General features: G+C 43.0%; 1 protein-coding gene across 1 annotated transcript in view; it reads left to right on the plus strand.

Moving 5' to 3' along the window:
- Positions 1 to 25715, plus strand: part of TP53BP2 (tumor protein p53 binding protein 2) — a 67167-nt gene that overhangs the window by 22266 nt on the left and 19186 nt on the right. The window contains exons 2-9 of the mRNA XM_059997884.1: positions 255 to 402; positions 5963 to 6076; positions 10298 to 10380; positions 21020 to 21121; positions 23068 to 23242; positions 24018 to 24199; positions 24558 to 24722; positions 25105 to 25333. Of these exons, the coding sequence (XP_059853867.1) occupies positions 255 to 402; positions 5963 to 6076; positions 10298 to 10380; positions 21020 to 21121; positions 23068 to 23242; positions 24018 to 24199; positions 24558 to 24722; positions 25105 to 25333 (1198 nt within the window). The remainder of the gene's footprint in view (positions 1 to 254; positions 403 to 5962; positions 6077 to 10297; positions 10381 to 21019; positions 21122 to 23067; positions 23243 to 24017; positions 24200 to 24557; positions 24723 to 25104; positions 25334 to 25715) is intronic.

Raw genomic sequence — 25715 nt, forward strand, 5'->3', positions numbered from 1 at the left:
GTATGCACTGATTTGCCTGTGCTCCGGGGATCCCCAAGGGCTCTGCAGGCACTGCCAGGAGAGGGGGGGCCGGTGTCCATTGGCCGAGCTCCAGGTCCCTCCCTTCCTCAGGCCAGGGAACAGCCAGACGGTCCTGTTGTGCATTTGCACTTCAACTGAGACCATCTGGGGAAAGGAATCCGAGGTGAGTAAAAAGTGACCAGCACCAGTGTAGACAGTACTGATAACTGTTGTGTTTCTCCTTTTGTTTCCAGATGTTTCTTACCGTGTACCTCAGCAACAACGAGCAGCACTTCACGGAAGTCCCAGTTACTCCGGAAACCATCTGCAGAGACGTGGTGGATCTTTGCAAAGAACCTGGCGAGAGCGATTGCCACCTGGCTGAAGTGTGGTGCGGCTCCGGTATGCGTGCTTCGGTCGTGCCGTCTTTCATTGTCATCGGTTTTAGACGAGGCGCTGTGTGCCGCACGCGTTTATCCGTGGAGAAACTGCGGGATAGGGTGTCCATCAGAGCTAGTATTCTCAGTCCAGTTCTGTGGCGACCTACAAAGTCTCTTTGCTGTTTTCTTTTTCTGCAAGACACCGTAGACACTCCAGTATAAAAGGTCAAAAGATAGGCAGCTGATACTCAGGGTGGAAGCTTCTGGGGTGTTATGGTAAAATGTATAGCGCTCACAAGTGTTTCTTGTACGCTTAAGCTGCACTTCTTAGGAATTTGAGATGTCCTGATTGTTTTGCCCTCTCTGAGGTTCTGTAGGTTTTTCGGGAAAGCTCTTCGGTGTTGAGTTACTGTGGTGGCAGGAGACATAGGCATTATTTTAAGCCTTGACATCAACCCCCTTACTTAGTTCTTTGGAGCCCTGAAATGGGACAGCCTGGTTTCTTTTTGGCCCCTTAGGAGTTTGTAGATGCGGGAATAAGTTTTCGTGATTTCTGCTTTGTTTCTGTACAGCCTGGATGAGCTCCCACTGTTTCCTTTTTCTCCCCTGGGGCTGCAGTGTCCCAGCACGAGTTTCCCACTGTGTTCATTGCATTCACACCGTTCATGGTATGTGACTCCAGCTGAGCGTCCGCTGCTTCCCAGGCCAGTCCTCTTACTCATCTTCCGTTGACGTCCCTACCGCTGTGTGTTCAGGAAGGTCTTCTACACTCTCCCTGAATTGCTTACTTCACATAGGAGCTAGATTAGACCAGTCCCATAAAGAAAACCAAGTGATCCTTTTTAAATAAAAATCTGATAGTTCGGGCTTCCCTGGTGGCGCGGTGGTTGAGAGTACGCCTGCCGATGCAGGGGACATGGGTTCGTGTCCCGGTCCGGGAAGATCCCACATGCCGCGGAGCGGCTGGGCCCGTGAGCCATGGCCGCTGAGCCTGTGCGTCCAGAGCCTGTGCTCTGCAACGGGAGAGGCCACAACAGTGAGAGGCCTGCGTACCGCAAAAAAAAAAATCTGATAGTTCGACTTTCCTGTTTAAACCCTTTGATGACTTTCTCTTCTACTTAGAATAAAATCCAAAGTCTTGATCTGAGATTGTGAGGTCTTTGATGTCATCTGGAACCATTTTCCTCCTTGCCTGCCTCCTGCAGCTATTTTATATTCCTGGATAAACAATGCTCTTTCCCGCCTTAGAGCCAGTGGCGGCAGCTGTTCGCTCTGCCTCTATTGCTCTCCCTCCGGATTTTGTCATTGCCGGTTCCCTCTGGTCATTTGGATTGCAGCTAAAACATTGCCTCCTCGGAGGTGCTTCTCCCGAGCTTCCTACTAAAGCAGGCATGAGCTTCTCTGTTTTACAGCTCCATCCTGATTTGATCCTCTGCGTGAGGTGTGTCCGGTGTTTTGTGTGTGTTTATTAGTTTATTGCCTCTTTAATCCCCGTAGCCTCACACACACGCACAAGAATGTAAACTCCCTAAGAGCAGAGACCTGCTTGTCTTGTTCCTTGCTGCACCCCAGCTCAGAGGGAGTGCTCGATAAATATTTACTAAATGAATAAATGAGCTTCTCGTTGCTCTGGTGGCCTCCTTGCATTCTGCAAATTACTTTCCCAAGATGATTGAAACCACGCATTGTGAGCTTCCTCGGTTTCCTTCCTCTGTACTTACCTCAGGTTTCTCTGCATGTGTGCCTACCCTTCTGGCTGATTTTCTTAGAGCAAGAAGTGTTCTTTCACTTTGCCAAGGCTCACTCTCTGAGTTGAAACTTTTTTTTTTCTGGGAGCCTGGCATGGTCTCCTTGTTTTTGATTATTGATGGAATTCTTTTATTTATTTTAATGAATTCATTTATTTATTTATTTATGGCTGCATTGGGTCTTCGTTGCTGCGCTCAGGCTTTCTCTAGTTGCGGTGAGCAGGGGCTACTCTTCATTGCGGTGCGCAGACTTCTCATTGCGGTGGTTTCTCTTGTGGAGCATGGGCTCTAGGCACGTGGGCTTCAGTAGTTGTGGCACACAGGCTCAGTAGTTGTGGCTCGCAGGCTCTAGAGCGCAGGCTTAGTTGTGGCGCACAGTTGCTCCATGACATGTGAGATCTTCCCGGACCAGGGCTCGAACCCGTGTCCCCTGCATTGGCAGGCGGATTCTTAACCACTGCGCCACCAGGGAAATCCCGTGAATTTTTTTTAAAATTATTTATTTATTTATTTGGTTGTGCCTGTCTTAGTTGCGGCAGGCAGGCTCCTTGGTTGCAGCACGTGGGCTCCTTAGTTGTGGCTTGCCAGCTCCTTAGTTGTGCCATGTGAATTCTTAATTGCGGCATGCATGTGGGATCTAGTTCTCTGACCAGGGATTGAACCCAGACCCCCTGCATTGGGAGTGCAGAGTCTTATCCACTCCACCACCAGGGAAGTCCCCCGCGAATTTTTTTTTAAGTGTCTTATTGAACAGCTGTCTTTTTCCTTACTGATGTGAAATGTCACTTTGAATTCTTGTTATATCGTATATGAAGTTATGTTTCTATAAGCTTTATAGTCAGTTACTTTTATTGTTTTCTTCTAGTTTTATGATAGGACCAAATAGTTTTAATTACTATAGTTTTATAAAAGGTTTGGTATTGTAAGGCAAGTGCTTATTTCATTGTTATCCTGTAGTATTCTTGTGTATTTTCTTTTTCAGATATGTTTTAGAATTACCTTGAAATGTTCCATGAAAAATTCTTTGGGGCTTCTGATTGCTTACAGTGAATTCATAATTTGAGGGTTGTTTGTATGGTGTGATTAAGATCAAGGTCTTAGGTATCAAAATCTTGTCTCTTTCATTTACTAGCTTTATAACTTCAGACAAGGTACTTAATTTCAGTAGTCCTCAAGTGTTTTCCCTGCATAATTGGGATAATAATTGAATCTATTGCATAGGATTGTGTGAGGATCCCAGGAGCTGACATTTGAAGGGGGTTTAGCATAGCCCCTGTTAGCATAGCACTTAATGTTAGCTCTCAGCAAGTAATAGCTGTTATGTTTTCAACTCCTCCTTTTTTGCTGTAAATTGTTCAAGGTGCCCCATTTTAAAAATAGTACATTTGGACTTCCCTGGTGGCACGGTGGTTAAGAATCCGCCTGCCAGTCCAGGGAACACGGGTTTGAGCCCTGGTCCGGGAAGATCCCACATGCCATGGAGCAGCTAAGCCCGTGCGCCACAACTACTGAGCTGGCGCTCTACAGCCACAACTACTGAGCCCGTGTGCCACAACTACTGAAGCCTGCGCGCCTAGAGCCTGTGCTCCGCAACAAGAGAAGCCACCGCAATGAGAGGCCCGCACACCGCAATGAAGAGTAGCCCCCGCTCGCCACAACTAGAGAAAGCCCGCGTGCAGCCAAAAATAAATAAATGAATAAGTAAAATTTAAAAAATAAAAATAATAAATTTGTTGCTTCCACTTTGTTAGCTTCTCAAGTTTCCCATTTCCTTTAACTGACAGTCTTTCAAAATATGTAGCTTTTATTTGCCATCTCCATTTCCTTACTCCCCGCTCATTTGTTTGCTAAGAGAACGTTTCTTGGATTCCTATAATGTACTAGGAACTGTGCTTGATTGTGAGGAATAGAGAGATGAAAGTGTCCTGCCTTCAAGTAAAAGCAGGAATCAGCAGACATTTATCATACAGTGCGATGACTGCAGGAATAGATGGATGTGCTCCACCTGCAGAAGGAGAAAAGAGTGATGGGGACAGTTCTCAATGCTAGGAATGGCTTGTTCCAAGTCACATAGGCACGGATGCCAGGACAAGGGGATTGGTGTGGTCAGAGCATGGGGTGAATAGGCGGCTTTGAGACCCTTTGAAGTGTATTTCAGCGTTTGCTGGCCTAAGCCTGATTTTTTGTCGTCATAGGCCATCAGGACCTTAGCTCCTAGACCTTGTAAGACGGTCCAACCCAGCGTGGACTGGAAGTTACTTCCCTTCCTTTGAATTCCCTCTTTGCTTATGGAAGCTGGGGATTTCACTTCTTTTGAAATAAAGTGTCTGTGTGTGTGTGTGTGTGTGTGTGTGTGTGTGTGTGTGTGTTTGGTTTTTTTGTGAGGAGGTGGAGGGTCTGCTGAGAGTTTCTTTTGGGAGGGTGTCTACTCAGCTATGGGTGTTTCCTTTTGCGGGGTGGTCTTAGTTAGAATTTCCCCAGTTTAGAGGAGAGAGGGGTATCTGTGTCAACTCAGTATGTCAAGAACCAGAGCTGTACTTCGTTGCAACCGAGCAGATTAAGTTCAGGGCTTAGTTCACAGAATTGGCTGCTGAACCCTTGGCTGCCCCATTCTCTGCCCGTGTTGTTTATTTAAGGTACTCAGATAGTGTCTTTGATTACTGACAAGTGCATTGAGTTTTCTTAGGCTGTTTCAACTTTCTTATATTAAAAATTATATCGATGTTACCGGAGTTCTTTCGTTTTAAACAGTTACATCCTCAGACAGTATATTTGGTTTTTATATCCAGATCCCTTAAGATTGGAAGATTTTTTTTTTTTTTTTTTTGGCTGTGTTGGGTCTTCATTGCTGCACGCAGGCTTTCTCTACTTGCGGCAAGAGGGGGCTACTGTTCGTTGCGGTGCACGGGCTTCTCATTGCGGTGGCTTCTCTTGTTGTGGAGCACAGGCTGTAGGTGCACGGGCTTCAGTAGTTGTGACACGTGGGCTCAGTAGTTGTGGCTCGCGGGCTCCAGGGTGCAGGCTCAGCAATTGTGGTGCACGGGCTTAGTTGCTCCGTGACATGTGGGATCTTCCTGGACCAGGGCTTGAACCCGTGTCCCCTGCATTGGCAGGCGGGTTCCTAACCACTGCGCCACCAGGGAAGCCGTCAAGATTGGAAGATATTTTGAGGGGAGCTTAAGATATCTGGTTTCTGCTAAAGTTCCCATTTATTAGGGTATTTATCTATGCCCTTCTTTTTGTCTCTAGAAAAGTTCTGACAACTGGCAGTCTCATCGGAAGAAGGGCCAAAGAAGCATATTTTCAGGGCAGTAAAGAGGCTTTTGTTTGGAAATGCAAGTGTCTGATTTTTTTTTTAACGTAGTTTATAAAATTGTAATTAAAAAAACAATAGACAGTAAGACTACACTATTTAGAAAGCTGTTTTTTAATGTTTCATGTGTATACTTAGAGAATCATAGAGCCATTAGAGTTAGAAGGGACCTCAGAGACTGTCCTATGGAATAGATGACAGGAGCTTTGGAACCCGCAGAGCTTCCCAGCCTGCCTGTGGCTAGTGAGGGGCCGCTGAATTAGACTCCTGAGCTCCTGCTCGCGGCCTGGATCCAGTCCTCCCCCCAGTACTCCACCCACGCTTGACCGTGATCATATGGGTGGAAAGCTGGTGATGCTTCATTTTCTTAAAAAAAAAAAAAAAAAAAGATGTAAGATGCTAAGTAACTTCTGCATTCATAATGCATAATTTGCATGAAGGATAGACAGTAAATGATATGTTCGTCTTTCTTTTTACCTGCAGATAACATGATTTGTACCTCATTTATTCGTTTCTTTTAGAACGTCCAGTTGCCGATAATGAGCGAATGTTTGATGTCCTGCAACGGTTTGGAAGTCAGAGGAGTGAAGTTCGGTTCTTCCTTCGCCATGAACGCCCCCCTGGCAGGGACATTGGTAGGTAGCATCCTATCAGTCATAACAAAGATCTGAAGTTTTATTTCATGCTCGGGTGTAGCACGTGATCAGGAGCCAGGTAATTTGGGGGGTAAGTGAGAGGTAAGGAAGTGGGAACAGCGAGGATAGACAGCTCCTCTAAGCCCTGACTGGGGGGTGGGGAGAAAGGGGTGTGGTTCAGTTTGTTCTGTTTTCTTGGAAGATGGGAAAAATTTGGCGACAGTTTTTAATGTGGGTGGGAAGGAAAGAGTCAGTAGAGCAGCGGGTTGAAATACAAGGAGGAGGAATGCTCAATGGGCAAGTCAGCCAGTGGGAGGTGGCGGGGGAAGGATCTCTCTTCCATTATTTATTTATTTATTATTTTTAAAATTTATTTTTAACATCTTTATTGGAGTATAATTGCTCTGCAATGGTGTGTTAGTTTCTGCTTTATAACAAAGCGAATCAGCTATACATATACATATATCCCCATATCTCCTCCCTCTTGCGTCTCCCTCCCACTCTCCCTATCCCACCCCTCTAGGTGGTCACAGAGCACCGAACTGATCTCCCTGTGCTATGCAGCTGCTTCCCACTAGCCCTCTATTTTACATTTGGTAGTGTATATATGTCCATGCTAGTCTCTCACTTCATCCCAGCTTCCCCTTCCCTGCCCCCCGCCCCTGCTGTGTCTTCAAGTCCATTCTCTAAGTCTGCGTCTTTATTCTCTCTTCTATTTTAACTGGGTGGAAGGGAAACTTTGCAGATGCAGGTAAATGTGTGCTCCCTGTGGGAGCAGTGGGAGGGTCTTCTCATCTGAGAACATTTGTTTTCTCTGAGATAGGAGGCACAGCCGTGTGAAAGTGATGGTTGGAGCCATGGTGGAGAACAGGAGAGAGTGCTGCTGGGGGACCAGGGTCCCCCTGGAGGCCAGTTGAGACTAGAGACCAGGAGACCATGGGTGATTTTTTCCCCAGTGATGCTCTGCAGCCCAGAGGGTTGTAAGAGGAGATGGTTGGATTGACCCAAGGTTGGGGTTTGACCAGACCAGTTCAGTGGAGTCAGTGGGACAGGGAAGACGAGGATGTTGGTGAGATGACGTCTAAGCTGGGTGGGGGCGAAGTGAAGGCAGGGGGGCTGCAGGGCAAGAGCAGACCAGTGCTAAGGAACTGCACGTCTCAGATTCATGCACAGGTGCAGTGAGAGGAAATTATGGTCAAAAAGTAGAGAGTCTGAATTTAAGATTTCAGGGGTAGAGCACCTCTAGGTGACGTGGTCCTGCACCGGACCATGAAATGATCCTGAATTAGAGAGGAGGTAGGAGGCCACGGATCCTAGAGGTGAGCTTTTGGGTGGTAAGGTCATCCAGCATGAAGGCAGGACTTGGAGTGGGGAGAACAGGGGGGTCAGGTGGTCACATCTGCGGTGACTGAGGGTTGTGACCAGAGTTTATAGATGACAGTGAGGAGAGGGTAGAAGGTAATACGTGAAGGTGGAGAAATAGTGGGCTGAAAGCAGCCCTAGACATCGGGACAGAGCTATCCCTGTGACCCTGGAGATCTCATAGGACATGGGAGAAAAGGCAGTTTCAGGTCTGAGATCTGTGGGGAAACTTTGTTCTCAGTGGGAAACCACTGGCCGGAGCATGATTACTAGGTGTTTCTAAAAATGTTGGAACTTTTAAAATGGAAGGTTTGTGACTTCAGTATATGTGTAATTCTTGGGAGTAAGAATGTCGGTAACAGAGGTTAATTATTAGATGTCACAGAATCTCAGTTTTATTCCTTTAGTACAAATGTCCACATGGTACCCAGCAATTAGACATTCAGACCGTGGGGGACCCCAGAATTGACTTAGTCTGGCCTCTTACTCTACAGATGAGAAAGGCTGATACTCAGGGGTTAAATGACTTGTCAGAGGCCACGTCCCTAGAGGCAGAGGCAGGAGTGGAACCTGAGTCACTTCAGCCAGGCTGGCTCGCAGGCCTTTCAGTGTCTCTGGTGTCTGTAATTTTATTTTAAATAAGCATGCATTTTTTTTTTTTCCCTAAAGCAGCCTTCTTTTTTGTGGTTTTAAGTTGGCATCTGCATCTTATTTTTATTTTGTTCTTTGTTTACATTACTGCATACATCTTCTTTTAGTAAATTAGATGAATTTTCCCCGTTGATCTACTAGTTCAAATATCTTTCTCTGTCGTACCGGGTAAATTATTAAACAGCCTCTCAATAGTGCAGTACGCAGTTTCAGTGTGTCTGTAATGTGAGAAATATAATCTGAAGATAAAGACGCTGTTTTCACATTGTTGCAAAACACCAGTGCCACATAGTGTCTAAACTGGGATAAAACAGGATTGCTGTTCAGTGTCAGCCTTTGTGGTGTAGACTTCTAGATTACAGATTAGGAGACTGTTACTGTATTCTTTTTCCAGTTTAACTAGGACCTGTGACCCAGAATGTATATGACATTAATTTTAAAACTCTTGCTTTTTACTCTGATTATGTAACTGAACATGCCAAGGAGAAACTGGCGGAGTGCTCTTTCTTTGAGGCAGCAAAGAAAGCAGTTATTCCTAAGTGATAGATTTCTTTTTTTCTTCTACGGAAATATTGTCACAGGTTACCTGAGCTGTTTTGTCAGAGAATTGAACAGTATTTAAAAGTAGGGCTTCCCTGGTGGCGCAGTGGTTGAGAGTCCGCCTGCCGATGCAGGGGACACCGGTTTGTGCCCCGATCCAGGAAGATCCCACGTGCCGCGGAGTGGCTGGGCACCTGAGCCATGGCCGCTGAGCCTGCGCGTCCGGAGCCTGTGCTCCGCGATGGGAGAGGCCACAACAGTGAGAGGCCCGCGTACCGCAAAAAAAAAAAAAAAAAAAAAAAGTAAAGCTAACGCATTGGAGTTAGATGTAAGTGTGGTACGTGGCCCTGAGGATAGACATACTTATTTACTGGAAATTTGTGCTAAGCTTCCAGGCAGGTACAATAGAGATTTGATTCAAAAGAAATTTTAATCTAAAACCTCTTGGGAGATAATAAATTTTCTAACTTCTGGGAAGTACAGGTCTAAGCTTAATTTCACATATTTAAGAAATTCTCTTTGATATTGTTTCTTATAATTTATCAGTTTAAGACTATTTTCCCCTCATGATGCTTTAAGTGGTACTGAAAGACCCATATATTCGGGCTTGAAAAATTCTTTTTAGCCAAAAAAGCAGAATGCACAGTGTTTTCCAATTAGTACTTTCCCAAGCTAAGAAAATGGAAATTTTTTTACTTAAATAAATGGGGAAATACTTGATAATACTTTGGAATTATCGCAAAATGACCAAATGTTCGAAATGCCACTTGTTCTGTTTTCATTTGCTTCCTTCCCGTGTAAGGTACAAACTCTTTAACGAGTACAGGGATGGGTTGATGTAATTTTCACTTTTATTTCTTTCAATGAAACTATTCCCAATTTCACTGCTGAGTAGCTAAATAGAGAACTGGGAGGAGCCACTTAAGCAAACGGTGTGAATGACCCGTAATCAGAAGTACATGTATTTTCTTAACTTCGCCTCCTGTGGTATCTGACGCATGGGAATGGTTAGCATGTGACATTTTCTAGTGCTATTTCTTTTTTTTTTTTTTTTTTTTTTTTTGCGGTACGCGGGCCTCTCACTGCTGTGGCCTCTCCCGTTGCGGAGCACAGGCTCCAGACGCGCAGGCTCAGCGGCCATGGCTCACGGTCCAGCCGCTCCGCGGCATGTGGGATCTTCCCGGACCGGGGCACGAACCTATGTCCCCCGCATCGGCAGGCGGACTCTTAACCACTGCGCCACCAGGGAAGCCCTGTAATGCTGACTATTTATTCACCGTTCCAAGTAAGGTTTTCCAGAACAGGCTGAATTACGAGACCTTAACTTCATTGCTACTAGAAAGCATTTTAAGTATATTTTCAACTTAAAATATCAGACAGCTTTTTTTTTTTTTTTTTTTTTTTTTGCGGTACGCGGGCCTCTCACTGTTGTGGCCTCTCCCGTTGCGGAGCACAGGCTCCGGACGCGCAAGCTCAGCGGCCATGGGTCACGGGCCCAGCCGCTCCGCGGCATGTGGGATCTTCCCGGACTGGGGCACGAACCCGTGTCCCCTGCATCGGTAGGCGGACTCCCAACCACTGCGCCACCAGGGAACTGAGAAATGAACTGGGACTTAAAATATCTGTCAACTCTAGTGTTAATGCCTGCTTTCTGAATTTTGTGCCTAGTGAGCGGACCAAGGTCTCAGGATCCAAGTTTAAAAAGAAATGGTGTAAAAGTTCCAGGTGAACATCGAAGAAAGGAGAATGGCGTAAGTGATCATTGTTACCCATGCCATGTATGGACCACAGTGATACTGCTTTTTTAACCTTTAAATCTCATTCACTGTTCCTTTTTTTTTCAGTGGGTTTTTAAGGATGGCCCTTTTTAAAAGGCCTATTTTAAATTTATTTCTTCAAAACGGTTAATTTTAATGATCTCCACGTGGCTGTCGAAATAATTCAAATGCTGAATGTACCCTAAATTCAGAACAAAACAGATGTTGAGCAGGTTGGAGGAAGTGTCTTTTTTTGGTGATTTTATTTGTTGCCGTCGTTTTTAGCGATTAGTGATATATTACTACTCTTGCTACTGCATGTGAATTTTAGCAGGTATCCTTGGGATTCCTTGTAGGCATTTTCTTTTCAGAGCTTAGACTTTTTAATACTGTTAAGGATTAGCTAAATTACCTCTCTCCAACCTACATTTGCTTCTACTCTGCCTTTCCCCATATTCTTTGTTTTTCCCCCCAAAATTCTTCCTGTTTCTCTTCTCTGATCTCATATTTATCTTACAGTGAAGAAAGGTTGATATGACGATAACAGAAATGGTCTCAACCATTAACAGGATTTCAGTGCATCTTGACACAATGTATCTTTCCCTATCACTGGGTTTTTTATTTTTTATTTGTTTTTTCGGCCACGCAGCATGCGGGATCGTAGTTTCCCGACCAAGGATCGAACCCATGCCCCCTGCACTGGAAATGCAGAGTCTTAACCGCTGGACTACCAGGGAAGTCCCATCACTGGGTTGTTAAAAAACATCTTGATAGAAGTATAATTGTCATATAATAAACTGCACATATTTCAGGTATACAATTTGATAAGTTTTGACATATGTGTACACCTGTGAAGCCATTACCATAATCAAGTTAATGAACATATCCATCACCCCCTCCCCCCCAAAAAAAAAGTTTCCTTACGTCCTTCTGTAATCCTTTCCTTCTTGCCTCCCTCCCCATCCTCAGGGAACTGCTAGCAAGTCTCCTTTCTGTTACTACAAATTAGTTATATTTTCTAGAATCTAGGATAAATGGAGCCATCCAGTATGTACTCTTTTTGTCTGAATTTACTCAGGATAATTATTTTGAGATTAATCCATTTTGCTGTGTGTATCAATAGTTGATTCCTTTTTATTGCTGAGAGATACTTCATTGTCTGGTTACACCACTCCTTATCCATTCATCTGTTGATGGACATTTGGGTTGTTTCCAGTTACTCCATATCAAGTTACAATGAATATTTGGGTACACATCTTTGTATGGACATATACTTTTATTTCTCTTGGGTGAATACTTAGGAGTGGAATGGTTGGGTCATTTGGTAGATGTATGTTAACTTCTTTTTTTTTTTTAACATCTTTATTGGAGTATAATTGCTTTACAGTGGTGTGTTGTATGTTAACTTTTAAAAAGCTGCCAGAGTGTTTTCCAAAGTGATTGTTTTATTTTACATTCCCCACCAGAGAGTTCTAGTTTTTCCACATCCTTGCCAACGTTTGGTATGGTCATTCCTTTTCATTTTGGCTGTCTAATAGGTGTGTAGTGGTATTACATTGTGGTTTTAATTTGTATTTCTCTAATGGCTAATGATGTTGGGCATCTATCATGTGCTTATTTGCCATTTGTGTATTGTCTTTGGTGAAGTATTTGTTCACCTCTTTTGCTTAATTTTTTCTTTATTGGGTTGTTTACTTTCTTATTACTGAGTTTAAGTCTTCTTTATATATTCTGGATCCAAGTTTTTTATTACATAGATGATTTGCAAATATTTTTCCCAGTCTATGACTTGTTCTTAATTTTAATACAGTATAATTGATCGGTTTAGAAGTTTTGTAGTTTTAGATTTTACATCTAAGTTTATGATCCATTTTGCAGTAACATTTGCATATGGTGTGAGAGTTAAAGTTCATTTTGTTTTTCGTATATGGATAGCAGTTGTACAAGCAGCATTTGTTGAAAACACTAAACTTTCTCCACTCAATTGCCTTTTTTTCTAAAATCAATTACCCCATATATGTGCGGGTCTATTTTTGTACTCTCTGTCCTGCACAATTGATCTGTTTATCTATCATGATGTCAGTAACACACTGTGTTGGTTACTGAAACATGGTAAGTCTTGAAGTCAGGTAGTGTATGTTTTCAACTGCATTCTTTACAAAGCTTTGGCTATTGTATGTCCTTTGCACTTCCATATGGAATTTTAGATTTTGGTTGTCAGTTTATACAAAAAAAGCCTGCTAGGATTTTGGTTGGGATTCCGTTGACTCTGTAAGTCAGTTTGGGAAGAACTGCCGTCTTGACAGTATTGAGCTTTTCGGTTCATGAGCTCCACTTCGCCCTTTATTTAAGTCTTCTCTCTCTCAGCCAGGTTTTGAAGTTTTCAGTGGGCAGATCTGGCACATCTTCTGTTAACTTTATTCCTAAGTGCTTCATGTTTTTTATGCTATTGTTAATGGTATTAAAAATACTTTCTTCAGTTTCTGGTTGTTGCTAATATATAGAAATATAATTGATTTTGGCATATTGATGTTTTATCCTACATTCTTGCTAAATAAATTATTCTGGTAGCTTTTTTGTAGATTCCATAGGATTTTCTTCATAGATGATTGTGTTGTCTTTGTGTAAAGACAAAAGAAACTTTTTTTTTTTTTACATCTTTATTGGAGTATAATTGCTTTACAATGGTGTGTTAGTTTCTGCTTTATAACAAAGTGAATCAGTTATACTTATGTTCCCATATCTCCTCCCTCTTGTGTCTCCCTCCCTCCCACCCTCCCTAGCCCACCCCTCTAGGTGGTCACAAAGCACCGAGCTTATCTCCCTGTGCTATGCGGCTGCTTCCCATTAGCTATCTACCTGACGTTTGGTAGTGTATATATGGCCATGCCACTCTCTCACTTTGTCCCAGCTTACCCTTCCCCCTCCCCATATCCTCAAGTCCATTGTCTAGTAGGTCTGTATCTTTTTTCCTGTCTTACCCCTAGGATCTTCATGACTTTTTTTTCTTAAATTCCATATATATGTGTTAGCATACGGTATTTGTCTTTCTCTTTCTGACTTACTTCACTCTGTATGACAGACTCTAGGTCCATCCACCTCATAACAAATACCTCAATGTCGTTTCTTTTTATGGCTGAGTAATATTCCATTGAATATATGTGCCACATCTTCTTTATCCATTCATCTGATGATGAACACTTAGGTTGTTTCCATCTCCTGGCTATTGTAAATAGAGCTGCAATTTTGGTACATGACTCTTTTTGAATTATGGTTTTCTCAGGGTATATGCCCAGTATTGGGATTGCTGGGTCATATGGTAGTTCTATTTGTAGTTTTTTAAGGAACCTCCATACTGTTCTCCATAGTGGCTGTACCAATTCACATTCCCACCAGCAGTGCAAGAGTGTTCCCTTTTCTCCACACCCTCTCCAGCATTTATTGTTTCTAGATTTTTTGATGATGGCCATTCTGACCGGCGTGAGATGATATCTCATTGTACTTTTGATTTGCATTTCTCTAATGATTAATGACGTTGAGCATTCTTTCATGTGTTTGTTGGCAGTCTGTATATCTTCTTTGGAGAAATGTCTATTTAGGTCTTCTGCCCATTTTTGGATTGGGTTGTTTGTTTTTCTGTTATTGAGCTGCATGAGCTGCTTGTAAATTTTGGAGATTAATCCATTGTCAGTTGCTTCATTTGCAAATATTTTCTCCCATTCTGAGGGTTGTCTTTTTGTCTTGTTTATGACCTTGCTGTGCAAAAGCTTTGAAGTTTCATTAGGTCCCATTTGTTTATTTTTGTTTTTATTTCCATTTCTCTAGGAGGTGGGTCAAAAAGGATCTTGCTGTGATTTATGTCACAGAGTGTTCTGCCTATGTTTTCCTCTAAGAGTTTGATAGTTTCTGGCCTTACATTTAGGTCTTTAATCCATTTTGAGCTAATTTTTGTGTATGGTGTTAGGGAGTGATCTAATCTCATACTTTCACATGTACCTGTCCAGTTTTCCCAGCACCACTTATTGAAGAGGCTGTCCTTTCTCCACTGTACATTCCTGCCTCCTTTATCAAAGATAAGGTGACCATATGTGCGTGGGTTTATCTCTGGGCTTTCTATCCTGTTCCATTGATCTATCTTTCTGTTTTTGTGCCAGTACCATACTGTCTTGATTACTGTAGCTTTGTAGTATAGTGTGAAGTCAGGGAGCCTGATTCTTCCAGCTCCGTTTTTCATTCTCAAGATTGCTTTGTCTATTCGGGGTCTTTTGTGTTTCCATACAAATTGTGGAATTTTTTGTTCTAGTTCTGTGAAAAATGCTAGTGGTAGTTTGATAGGGATTGCATTGAATCTGTAGATTGCTTTGGGTAGTAGAGTCATTTTAACAATGTTGATTCTTCCAATCCAAAAACATGGTATATCTGTCCATCTATTTGTATCATCTTTAATTTCTTTCATCAGTGTCTTAAAATTTTCTGCATACAGGTCTTTTGTCTCCTTAGGTAGGTTTATTCCTAGGTATTTTATTCTTTTTGTTGCAATGGTAAATGGGAGTGTTTTGTTGATTTCACTTTCAGATTTTTCATTAGTGTATAGGAATGCCAGAGATTTCTGTGCATTAATTTTGTATCCTGCTACTTTACCAAATTCATTGATTAGCTCTACTACTTTTCTGGTAGCATCTTTAGGATTCTCTATGTATAGTACCATGTCATCTGCAAACAGTGACAGCTTTACTTCTTTTCCTATTTGTATTATTTTATTTCCTTTTCTTCTCTGATTGCTGTGGCTAAAACTTCCAAAACTATGTTGAATAAGAGTGGTGAGAGTGGTCAACCTTGTCTTGTTCCTGATCTTAGTGGAAATGGTTTCAGTTTTTCACCGTTGAGGATGATGTTCGCTCTGGGTTTGTCATGTATGCCCTTTATTATGTTGAGGAAAGTTCCCTCTATGCCTACTTTCTGCAGGGTTTTTATCATAAATGGGTGTTGAATTTTGTCAGAAGCTTTCTCTGCATCTATTGAGATGATCATATGCTTTTTCTCCTTCAATTTGTTAATATGGTGTATCACATTGACTGATTTGCGTGTATTGAAGAATCCTTGCATTCCTGGAATAAACTCTGCTTGATCATGGTGTATGATCCGTTTAATGTGTTGTTGGATCCTGTTTGCTAGTATTTTTTTGAGGATTTTTGCATCTTTGTTCATCAGTGATATTGGCCTGTAGTTTTCTTTGTGACATCCTTGTCTGGTTTTGGTATCAAGGTGATGGTGGCCTCGTGGAATGACTTTGGGAGTGTTCCTCCCTCTGCTATATTTTGGAAGAGTTTGAGAAGGATAGGTGTTATCTCTTCTGTAAATGTGTGATAGAATTCGCCTGTGAAGCCATCTGGTCCTGGGCTTTTGTTTGTTGGAAGATTTTTAATCACAGTTTCAATTTCAGTGCTTGTGATTGGTCTGTTCATATTTTCTATTTCTTCCTGATTCAGTCTTGGCAGGTTGTGCATTTCCAAGAATTTGTCCATTTCTTCCAGGTTGTCCATTTTATTGGCATAGAGTTGTTTGTAGTCATCTCTCATGATCCTTTGTATTTCTGCATTGTCAGTTGTTACTTCTCCTTTTTCATTTCTAATTCTATTGATTTGAGTCTTCTCCCTTTTTTTCTTGATGAGTCTGGCTAATGATTTATCAGTTTTGTTTATCTTCTCAAAGATCCAGCTTTTAGTTTTATTGATCTTTGCTATCATTTACTTCATTTCTTTTTCATTTATTTCTGATGTGATCTTTATGATTTCTTTCCTTCTGCTAACTTTGGGGTTTTTTTGTTCTTCTTCCTCTAATTGCTTTAGGTTCAAGGTTACGTTGTTTATTCGAGATGTTTCCTGTTTCTTAAGGTAGGATTGTATTGCTATAAAATTCCCTCTTAGAACTGCTTTTGCTGCATCCCATAGGTTTTGGGTTGTCGTGTCTCCATTGTCATTTGTTTCTAGGTATTTTTTGATTTCCTCTTTGATTTCTTCAGTGTTCACTTCGTTATTAAGTAGTGTATTGTTTAGCCTCCATGTGTTTGTATTTTTTACAGATCTTTTCCTGTAATTGATATCTAGTCTCATAGCGTTGTGGTCGGAAAAGATACTTGATACGATTTCAATTTTCTTAAATCTACCAAGGCTTGATTTGTGACCCAAGATATGATCTATCCTGGAGAATGTTCCATGAGCACTTGAGAAAAATGGGTATTCTGTTGTTTTTGGATGGAATGTCCTATAAATATCAATTAAGCCCATCTTGTTTAATGTATCATTTAAAGCTTGTGTTTCCTTATTTATTTTCATTTTGGATGATCTGTCCATTGGTGAAAGTGTGGTGTGAAAGTCCCCTACTATGATTGTGTTACTGTCGATTTCCCCTTTTATGGCTGTTAGTATTTGCCTTATGTATTGAGGTGCTCTTATGTTGGGTGCATAAATATTTACAATTGTTATATCTTCTTCTTGGATCGATCCCTTGATCATTATGTAGTGTCCTTCTTTTTCTCTTCTAACAGTCTTTATTTTAAAGTCTGTTTTGTCTGATATGAGGATTGCTACTCCAGCTTTCTTTTGGTTTCCATTTGCATGGAATATCTTTTTCCATCCCCTCACTTTCAGTCTGTATGTGTCTCTAGGTCTGAAGTGGGTCTCTTGTAGACAGCATATATATGGGTCTTGTTTTTGTATCCATTCAGCCAGTCTGTGTTTTTGGTGGGAGCATTTAATCCATTTACATTTAAGGTAATTATCGATATGTATGTTCCTATTCCCATTTTCTTAATTGTTTTGGGTTTGTTATTATAGGTCTTTTCCTTCTCTTGTGTTTGTTGCCTAGAGAAGTTCCTTTAGCATTTGTTGTAAAGCTGGTTTGGTGGTGCTGAACTCTCTCAGCTTTTGCTTCTCTGTAAGGTTTTAATTTCTCCATCAAATCTGAATGAGATCCTTGCTGGGTAGAGTAATCTTGGTTGCAGATTTTCCTCCTTCATCACTTTAAATATGTCCTGCCAGTCCCTTCTGGCTTGTGGAGTTTCTGCTGAAAGATCAGCTGTTAACCTTATGGGGATTCCCTTGTGTGTTATTTGTTGTTTTTCCCTTGCTGCTTTTAATATGTTTTCTTTGTATTTAATTTTTGACAGTTTGATTAATATATGTCTTGGCGTGTTTCTCCTTGGATTTATCCTGTATGGGACTCTCTGTGCTTCCTGGACTTGATTAACTATTTCCTTTCCCATATTAGGGAAGTTTTCAACTATAATCTCTTCAAATATTTTCTCAGTCCCTTTCTTTTTCTCTTCTTCTTCTGGAACCCCTATAAATCGAATGTTGATGCGTTTAATGTTGTCCCAGAGGTCTCTGAGACCGTCCTCAGTTCTTTTCATTCTTGTTTCTTTATTCTGCTCTGCAGTAGTTATTTCCACTATTTTTTTTTTTTTTTTTTTTTGCGGTACGTGGGCCTCTCACTGTTGTGGCCTCTCCCGTTGCAGAGCACAGGCTCCGGACACGCAGGCTCAGCGGCCATGGCTCACGGGCCCAGGCGCTCCGCGGAGGGGCACGAACCCGTGTCCGCTGCATCGGCAGGCGGACTCTCAACCACTGCGCCACCAGGGAAGCCCTATTTCCACTATTTTATCTTCCAGGTCACTTATCCGTTCTTCTGCCTCAACTATTCTGCTACTGATCCCATCTAGAGTATTTTTATGTGTTGTTCATCGTTGCTTGTTTCATCTTTAGTTCTTCTAGGTCCTTGTGAAATGTTTCTTGCATTTTCTCTATTCTATTTCCAAGATTTTGGATCATCTTTACTATCATTATTCTGAATTCTTTTTCAGGTAGACTGCCTATTTCCTCTTCATTTGTTAGGTCTGGTGGGTTTTTATCTTGCTCCGTCATCTGCTGTGGGTTTTCTGTCTTCTCATTTTGCTTATTTTACTGTGTTTGGGGTCTCCTTTTTGCAGGCTGCAGTTTTCGTAGTTCCCATTGTTTTTGGTGTCTGTCCCCAGTGGCTAAGGTTGGTTCAGTGGGTTGTGTAGGCTTCCTGGTGGAGGGGACTAGTGCCTGTGTTCTGGTGGATGAGGTTGGATCTTGTCTTTCTGGTGGGCAGGTCCACGTCTGGTGGTGTGTTTTGGGGTGTCTGTGGACTTATTATGATTTTAGGCAGCCTCTCTGCTAATGGGTGAGGTTGTGTTCCTGTCTTGCTAGTTGTCTGGCATAGGGTGTCCAGCACTGTAGCTTGCCGGTCGTTGAGTGAAGCTGGGTGCTGGTGTTGAGATGGAGATCTCAGTGAGATTTTTGCCGTTTGATATTATGTGGAGCTGGGAGATCTCTTGTGGACCAGTGTCCTGAAGTTGGCTCTCCCACCTCAGAGGCACAGCACTGACTCCTGGCTGCAGCACCTAGAGCCTTTCATCCACACGGCTCAGAATTAAAAGGGAGAAAAAGTAGAAAGAAAGAAAGAAAGAAGCTAAAAGAAAATAAAGTAAGGTAAAATAAAATAAAGTTATTAAAATAAAATAATAATTATTAAGAAAAATTAAAACAAAAAACGGATAGAATCCTAGGACAAATGGTGAAAGCAGAGCTATATAGACAAAACCTCACACAGAAGCATACACATACACACTCACAAAAAGAGGAAAAGGGGAAAAATAATAAATCTTGCTCTCAAAGTCCACCTCCTTAATTTGGGATGATTCGTTGTCTATTCATGTATTCCACAGATGCAGGTACATCAAGTTGATTGTGGAACTTTAATCCGCTGCTTCTGTGGCTGCTGGGAGAGAGTTCCCTTTCTCTTCTTTGTTCGCACAGCTCCCGGGGCTCAGCTTTGGATTTGGCCCCTCCTCTGCGTGTAGGTCGCCGGTGGGCGTGTGTTCTTCGCTCAGACAGGACGAGGTTAAAGGAGCTGCTGATTCCGGGGCTCCGGCTCACTCAGGCCAAGGGGAGGGAGGGGCACGGAGTGCGGGGCGAGCCTGCGGCGGCAGAGGCCAGCGTGACGTTGCACCAGCCTGAGGCACGCCGTTCGTTCTCCCGGGAAAGTTGTCCCTGGATCCCACTGCCCACCCTGGCAGTGGCGGGCTGCACAGTCACCCCGGAAGGGGGGTGTGGAGAGTGACCTGTGCTCGCACACAGGCTTCTTGGTGGCGGCAGCAGCAGCCTTTAGCGTCTCATGCCCGTCTCTGGGGTCCGCGCTGTTAGCCGCGGCTCATGCCCGTCTCAGGAGCTCCTTTAAGTAGCGCTCTTAATCCCCTCTTCTCGCGCACCAGGAAACAAAGAGGGAAGAACAAGTCTCTTGCCTCTTCGGCAGGTCCAGACTCCCTCCCAGCTAGCCGTGGTGCACTAACCCCTTCAGGCCGGAAGCCTGAGCGTCAGCTCCCAGCCCCACCCGCTCCGACGGGTGAGCAGAAAAGCCTCTCGGGCTGCTGAGTGCCTGTAGGCCCTGATCCTCTGTGTGGGAATCTCCCCGCTTTGCCCTCCGCACCCCAGTTGCTGTGCTCTCCTCTGCAGCTCCAAAGCTTCCCCCTTCGCCACCCGCAGTCTCCGCCCGCGAAGGGGCTTCTAGTGTGTGGAAACCTTTCCTCCTTCACAGCTCCTTCCCACTGGTGCAGGTCCCGTCCCTATCCTTTTGTCTCTGTTTATTATATTTTCTTTTTCTCTACCCAGGTACGTGGGGACTTTCTTGCCTTTGGGGAGTTCTGAGGTCTTCTGCCAGCATTCAGTAGGTGTTCTGTAGGAGTTGTTGCACATGTAGATGTATTTCTGATGTATCTGATGCTGTTGGTATCTTGTAATGAATCACATAGACGCAATTCTCCTTTCAGGTAAAGCTGCAGAAAAATGACTGAATAATGGCTGTTCCTTCATTATCTCCTTTTTCTACTTTTCTTCTTTTCTTCTTTTTCTGCTAGCGTTGGAGGGTCTCCTGCAGAGTCTGAGGGCGGCTGTGGCTCACCACAGGGACAAGGACACTGGCAACAAAAGTTCGGGGGAGTACTCCTTGGCGTGAGCCCTCCCACAGTCCGCCATTAGCCCCATCCAAGAAACGTTTTCGTTTTCAATCTGGACACAGTTTATTTCTACTTTTTTGTTCTGTGGCACGGGTTAAACCTCTTAGGACCATGTCCAACAGATGTTTAGAGAGTGGACATCTTGCTTTGTCCCTGATGACCCAATGTATCTTGAATTTGTAAAATTCTAGTGTCATAGTTTTAAAGGGTGTTTTGATGACTGTATTCTAGGTTTGCTGCCAGTGTCCCAGTATCACGTTTAATATGGTCAAACACTGCCTTCCTAATTTAAATTAACTATAGAACGAGGTAATTCCAAGTTGTTCCATCTGTGTTACTGACTATTGAAACTAGTTAATTTAAATTTACAGCTTAGAAGAGTGTTGGTCTGTATGTTAGTATGTTTTATATGTTAATAAGTCAATGTGGGGTATTAATATAAAAGTTAATGGTTTCTTTAATATTATGGAAGAAAAATGGCTAAATAATTTTGTCCTGATTGGTTCAGGTGATGCTTATAATGGGCCTTTGAGTGAGGAGTCTCTGTGATCATTTTGTACTAAGTTGGATTGTTTGCATTTTTTTTTTTTTTGGTAGGTTAATAGTCCTAGGATGGACCTGACACTTGCTGAACTTCAGGAAATGGCATCTCGCCAGCAGCAACAGATTGAGGCCCAGCAACAAATACTGGCCACTAAGGTAATACCTTGTTTTCAAAGACCTAACGGGCCACTCCTGTTCATGTGTGTGTAAAGCCGTTTACGTTCCATCCTCACTAGTAAACCAGTTACCTCCTAGATACGTGTTGATACCATCAACCCGAAAGGTACCTGCTTCCTTCTCTTCACTGCAGCATTTTGTAGAAACCTTAAATCACCCAGCTGTTCCTGATCTTCCCGACCCCCATTCTGATCAGAGTTAACCACGCTATGTTGAGTATCAGTAAAACAGGACCAGCGGAAAGAACCTTTCGGCTCTGCTTGTAGGCACAGCTCTGGGCTGACCTCCTCCTGAATCATTACTACAGCAAGAGGCGCTTGTTGCTCATGCAAACCTGTCCCCAGCTGCTGCTTGGCACTGGTAACAGGCTGCCTACCTTTATCTGGGGACATTCTTCACCCACCACCTAATTCTCATCCTGTCCTTGGACAAAGAAAACATGGGAAGCCTCTCCACTGCTATCTAAACCAGTCTCCCTGCTGCTGCTTCTGCCAGCCATGGGCTTCTAGTCTGAGCCAGATGTTGTCAGACTTTGTCTGTAAAGGGCTGAGATATTTTAGGCTTTGCAAGCTGTGCTGTCTCAGCTCTGCAGTTGTAGCAGGAAAGCAGCCATAGACGAACGGGTATGGCAGTGTGCCGAGAAGACTTTACTCACAACACGGATAGCAAGCTGGATTTCGCCTGCAGGTCTGCCAGCCCCTGGTCTAAATACCCAGTCTCTGCCGCCGACCAGTCTTTGAGGGACTGTAAGTTCACTTGGGGTGAACAACTTGAAGGTTTGAGTAGCAAGGTCCCCAGCAGGGCTTTGAAGTGATGGCCAGGGATTCTTTAAGGTGGTTCTCAACATGCACGATGGCCTTCCCTGGAATACTTCCTAGGGTTCCGATGCATCCTTTCTACTTCTGATGCCAGACACCAGCTTTTTCAAAATCATGTGTATCATTGCTTCTCAGACTTTAATACGAATACAGATCACCTAGGGATCTTGTTAAAAATGCATATTTTGATTCAGTAGGTGTGGGTTGGAGTCTGACATTTTGCATTTCTAACAAGGTCCCATGTGATGCTGACGCAGCATTCCTTGAGTTGCAAGGACATGAATTCAAAGAAAAAGGTTGATTGTTAACAGAATAACTCTCTACCCTCAGGGTGTTATTTTGAAACTATTTCTGTGTTATTTGTATGTTTTAGCCGTATTAATCTGTGAAGTTTACCCTTGATTATAAATTGTGTGGCTATATTACTCAGTTAAAAATTTTAATATAATAGAAATAAAATTGTAAGTTGCATTATTGCAGTTTTCTAAAGGCACTAAGTAGTTCTTTAGCTCTTTTCTAAGTGTATTGAGTGTGTACTAACTATGTACAATACTGTTGACAGAGATTTACATTTCACATTGCGTTTAATCCTCACTGTAGCCCTAGGAGGACTAGTGATCATCTCATTTTATAGGTGAAGAGACAGACTTGTGGATTTGGTGAAATTATGTAATTTGCCCAAAGTCTCATAGCTAATAAATGGCAGAGCTTGGGTTTGAATCCAAATTGGACTTCGAAGTGTATCATTTAATAGCTTTCTTTTACTGCCTCCCCCTCTACATGAGCTCCTTCTTAAAATTATAGCCGCAGCTCATGAAAACTAGTTCAAGGATCACTGCTTGCTTGCCGCACAAGGACCACTTGGATAAAAATACTGGTTCCTGGATCTTACCCCCTAAGAGGTAGATTCTAGGCTTGGGCCCGGGAGAGGCTGTTTTTCACAGACTCCCCAGGTGGTTCTCATAGCAGTGTGTAGGACAGATGGTGAGACCAGAGCAACGCCACCAGTGTACCTCAGCCTGGGCACCTCAGGGTGTGGTTAGATTAATTGTGGGTTAGTGGTCTGCTGTTTAAAATGCCATGTCTGATGATGGCTTATATCTTCAGGAGCAGCGCTTAAAGTTTTTGAAACAGCAAGATCAGCGTCAGCAGCAACAAGCTGCTGAACAGGAAAAGCTTAAGAGGCTCAAAGAAATAGCTGAGAATCAGGAGGCTAAGCTGAAAAAAGTGAGAGCACTTAAAGGCCACGTGGAACAGAAGAGGCTAAGCAACGGGAAACTTGGTGAGTTGCTCCCATTTGGTTTACCTCAGTGCTAAATGCTACAGTGTTAAACTGTTTGGGTTAAGGAAACGCATTGGTATAAGAAAACACGTTGGTGTAGGAAGTTTATGTGAATTTGCAGTAAGTAAGAAGAATAAGATGAGACTCTGTATGTAGATCAACTTCAAAGGATTTTTTTGGAAAAGTATAATTCACTGCAGTTTTGATGCTGCTGCTTCCCCCTGAATTGAATTCAGCTGTTGAATGTTTTGGACAAGGTTTCCAGGTTCTCTTTGGAAAACGTAGTAGTAGTAGTAGTAGTTCCCACCCCCCCCCATTTAGTTATTTATTTATTTGGTTGCACCAGGTCTTAGTTGCAGCAGGCGGGCTCCTTAGTTGCGACTCCAGGGCTCCTTAGTTGTGGCATGTGAACTCTTAGTTGCGGCATGCATGTGGGATCTAGTTCCCTGACCAAGGATGGAACCCAGGCCCCCTGCATTGAAGTCCTCTTTCTTCTCTCTAATTTTTGACTGAAAATTTGATGAAGGTAAGGATTTTTATGCATATAATGGCTCCATCTATTACAATACCATTTTAATTAAAATTTTAGTGATTTGATTTAGAGATGTCTGTTTGATTTAGAGGTGCTTATAAAGGAATAGGTTGATTCTAGGACATTCCTGAAAAATTTCTCTACTTTTTATGAGAAAGTTTATGGTACATCCTGGTTGCCCGGAAAGCAGTCCATTCTCATTTTTCTTTTCAACTACTGTTGCTTTTCTTGTTCTTACTTTAGTGGAGGAAATTGAACAGATGAATAGTTTGTTCCAGCAAAAGCAGAGGGAGCTCGTTCTGGCTGTGTCAAAAGTAGAGGAACTTACAAGACAGCTAGAGATGCTCAAGAACGGCAGGATTGATGGTCACCATGACAACCAGTCCGCGGTGGCTGAGCTTGATCGGCTGTACAAGGAGCTGCAGGTAAACTGTGGCCGCCCGTGACATTCAGTGGCACATCCTCTCTAGGACGACAGCATTGTCCACACAAGCGGCAGGAAGTCCTGGATTTCGGCCTCTTTTTCCTTAAAGTGGGGAGGGGGAGGAAGACCTAAACCCTGCAGAATCCAGAATAAACTTTATAGTACCTCAGACAGGAAATCTGAGGTGTTCCTTATGACCACAGCTGGTGGTCCAACACTTAATTTTAAACCATGAGATGAGAAGTGTGGGGGGACCTTACATTTTTAGAAATTGTATGATAGCGAACCATGTGATTATCTGTTTGAGAAATTTTTCTTCCTACTCCTTGGCTACCTTTTATTCCCTTAATTTTGTTCAGTTAAGAAACAAACTGAACCAGGAGCAGAATGCCAAGCTGCAACAACAGAGGGAGTGCTTGAATAAGCGCAATTCAGAAGTGGCGGTCATGGACAAGCGTGTTAATGAGCTCAGGGACCGGCTGTGGAAGAAGAAGGCGGCCCTGCAGCAGAAAGAGAACCTTCCAGTAAGTGTGCTGTTGGCAGGGGGCAGGGGGAGGGGACGATGACCATCCCAGTGAGGTCAGTACTTGCAGCAGCATCTTCAGAATCATTGCTCGGTGCGTCCTCTGGAAAGGGACGGGACCTGTGACTTCTTGAAAGAGAATCCACTGTTCTTATACTTTTAATATGATCACCTACGTAGCTCTGCTCTTTTTTCTAATTATTGTAATAAAGTGTGGGTGAGAGTTCACCATGGGGTGTTTTTGTTTGGGGATATCTCTTGTAGATTTGATGGCTAGATCCTGAAAGTGCCGATTTTTAACAAAATTATGAACACGTCACGGGCTTTTCTGAGTCAGATCCAGCCTGACTTGCAATACTAAAGGCTCTGTGCTTTCTCCTAAGGTTTCGTCTGATGGACACCTGCCCCAGCCGGGGGCGTCGGGGCCGAGTCGAGTGGCTGCGGTCGGTCCCTATATCCAGTCGTCAACTATGCCCCGGATTGCCTCGAGGCCTGAGCTTCTGGTGAAGCCAGCCCTGCCCGATGGGCCTGGGGCCACGCAGGCTTCCGAGGGGTCCATGAAAGTCCAGACACTGCCCAACATGAGATCTGGGGCCGCTTCACAAGTGAAAGGTAAAACCAGGCATTTCCAAGTTCTTCCAGGGCTGAGTTGCTCCCGTGCTCACTATGATTTTCCCCCAAATTTGAGTTATTTATTTATTTGTTTGTTTGTTTTTGTATACCTTTCTTTTATTTGTGCTTCACAGCAAGTCTTTTTTTTTTTTTTAATTTAGATTTTTTTTTTTCCTCCAGGTTTGAGTTTAAAAAGATGTCTTCCTATCCCTTGTTCATGTGGCAATTCTAAGAATCTCCTTGTGTTCTTTGGGGTTAAGAAATGATAATTTTCTTAACCCTAAGTACTCTAGGGTTCTGTTCAGGAAATGAAATAAAACATCAGGTTTTTAAAAACCTGGAAATTGTTTTGAATTCCTTCTCGTTAATAAGGAAGTTTTGA

The sequence above is a fragment of the Delphinus delphis genome, chromosome 1 (assembly GCF_949987515.2).
Source record: "Delphinus delphis chromosome 1, mDelDel1.2, whole genome shotgun sequence".
Taxonomy (NCBI): Eukaryota; Metazoa; Chordata; class Mammalia; order Artiodactyla; family Delphinidae; genus Delphinus; species Delphinus delphis.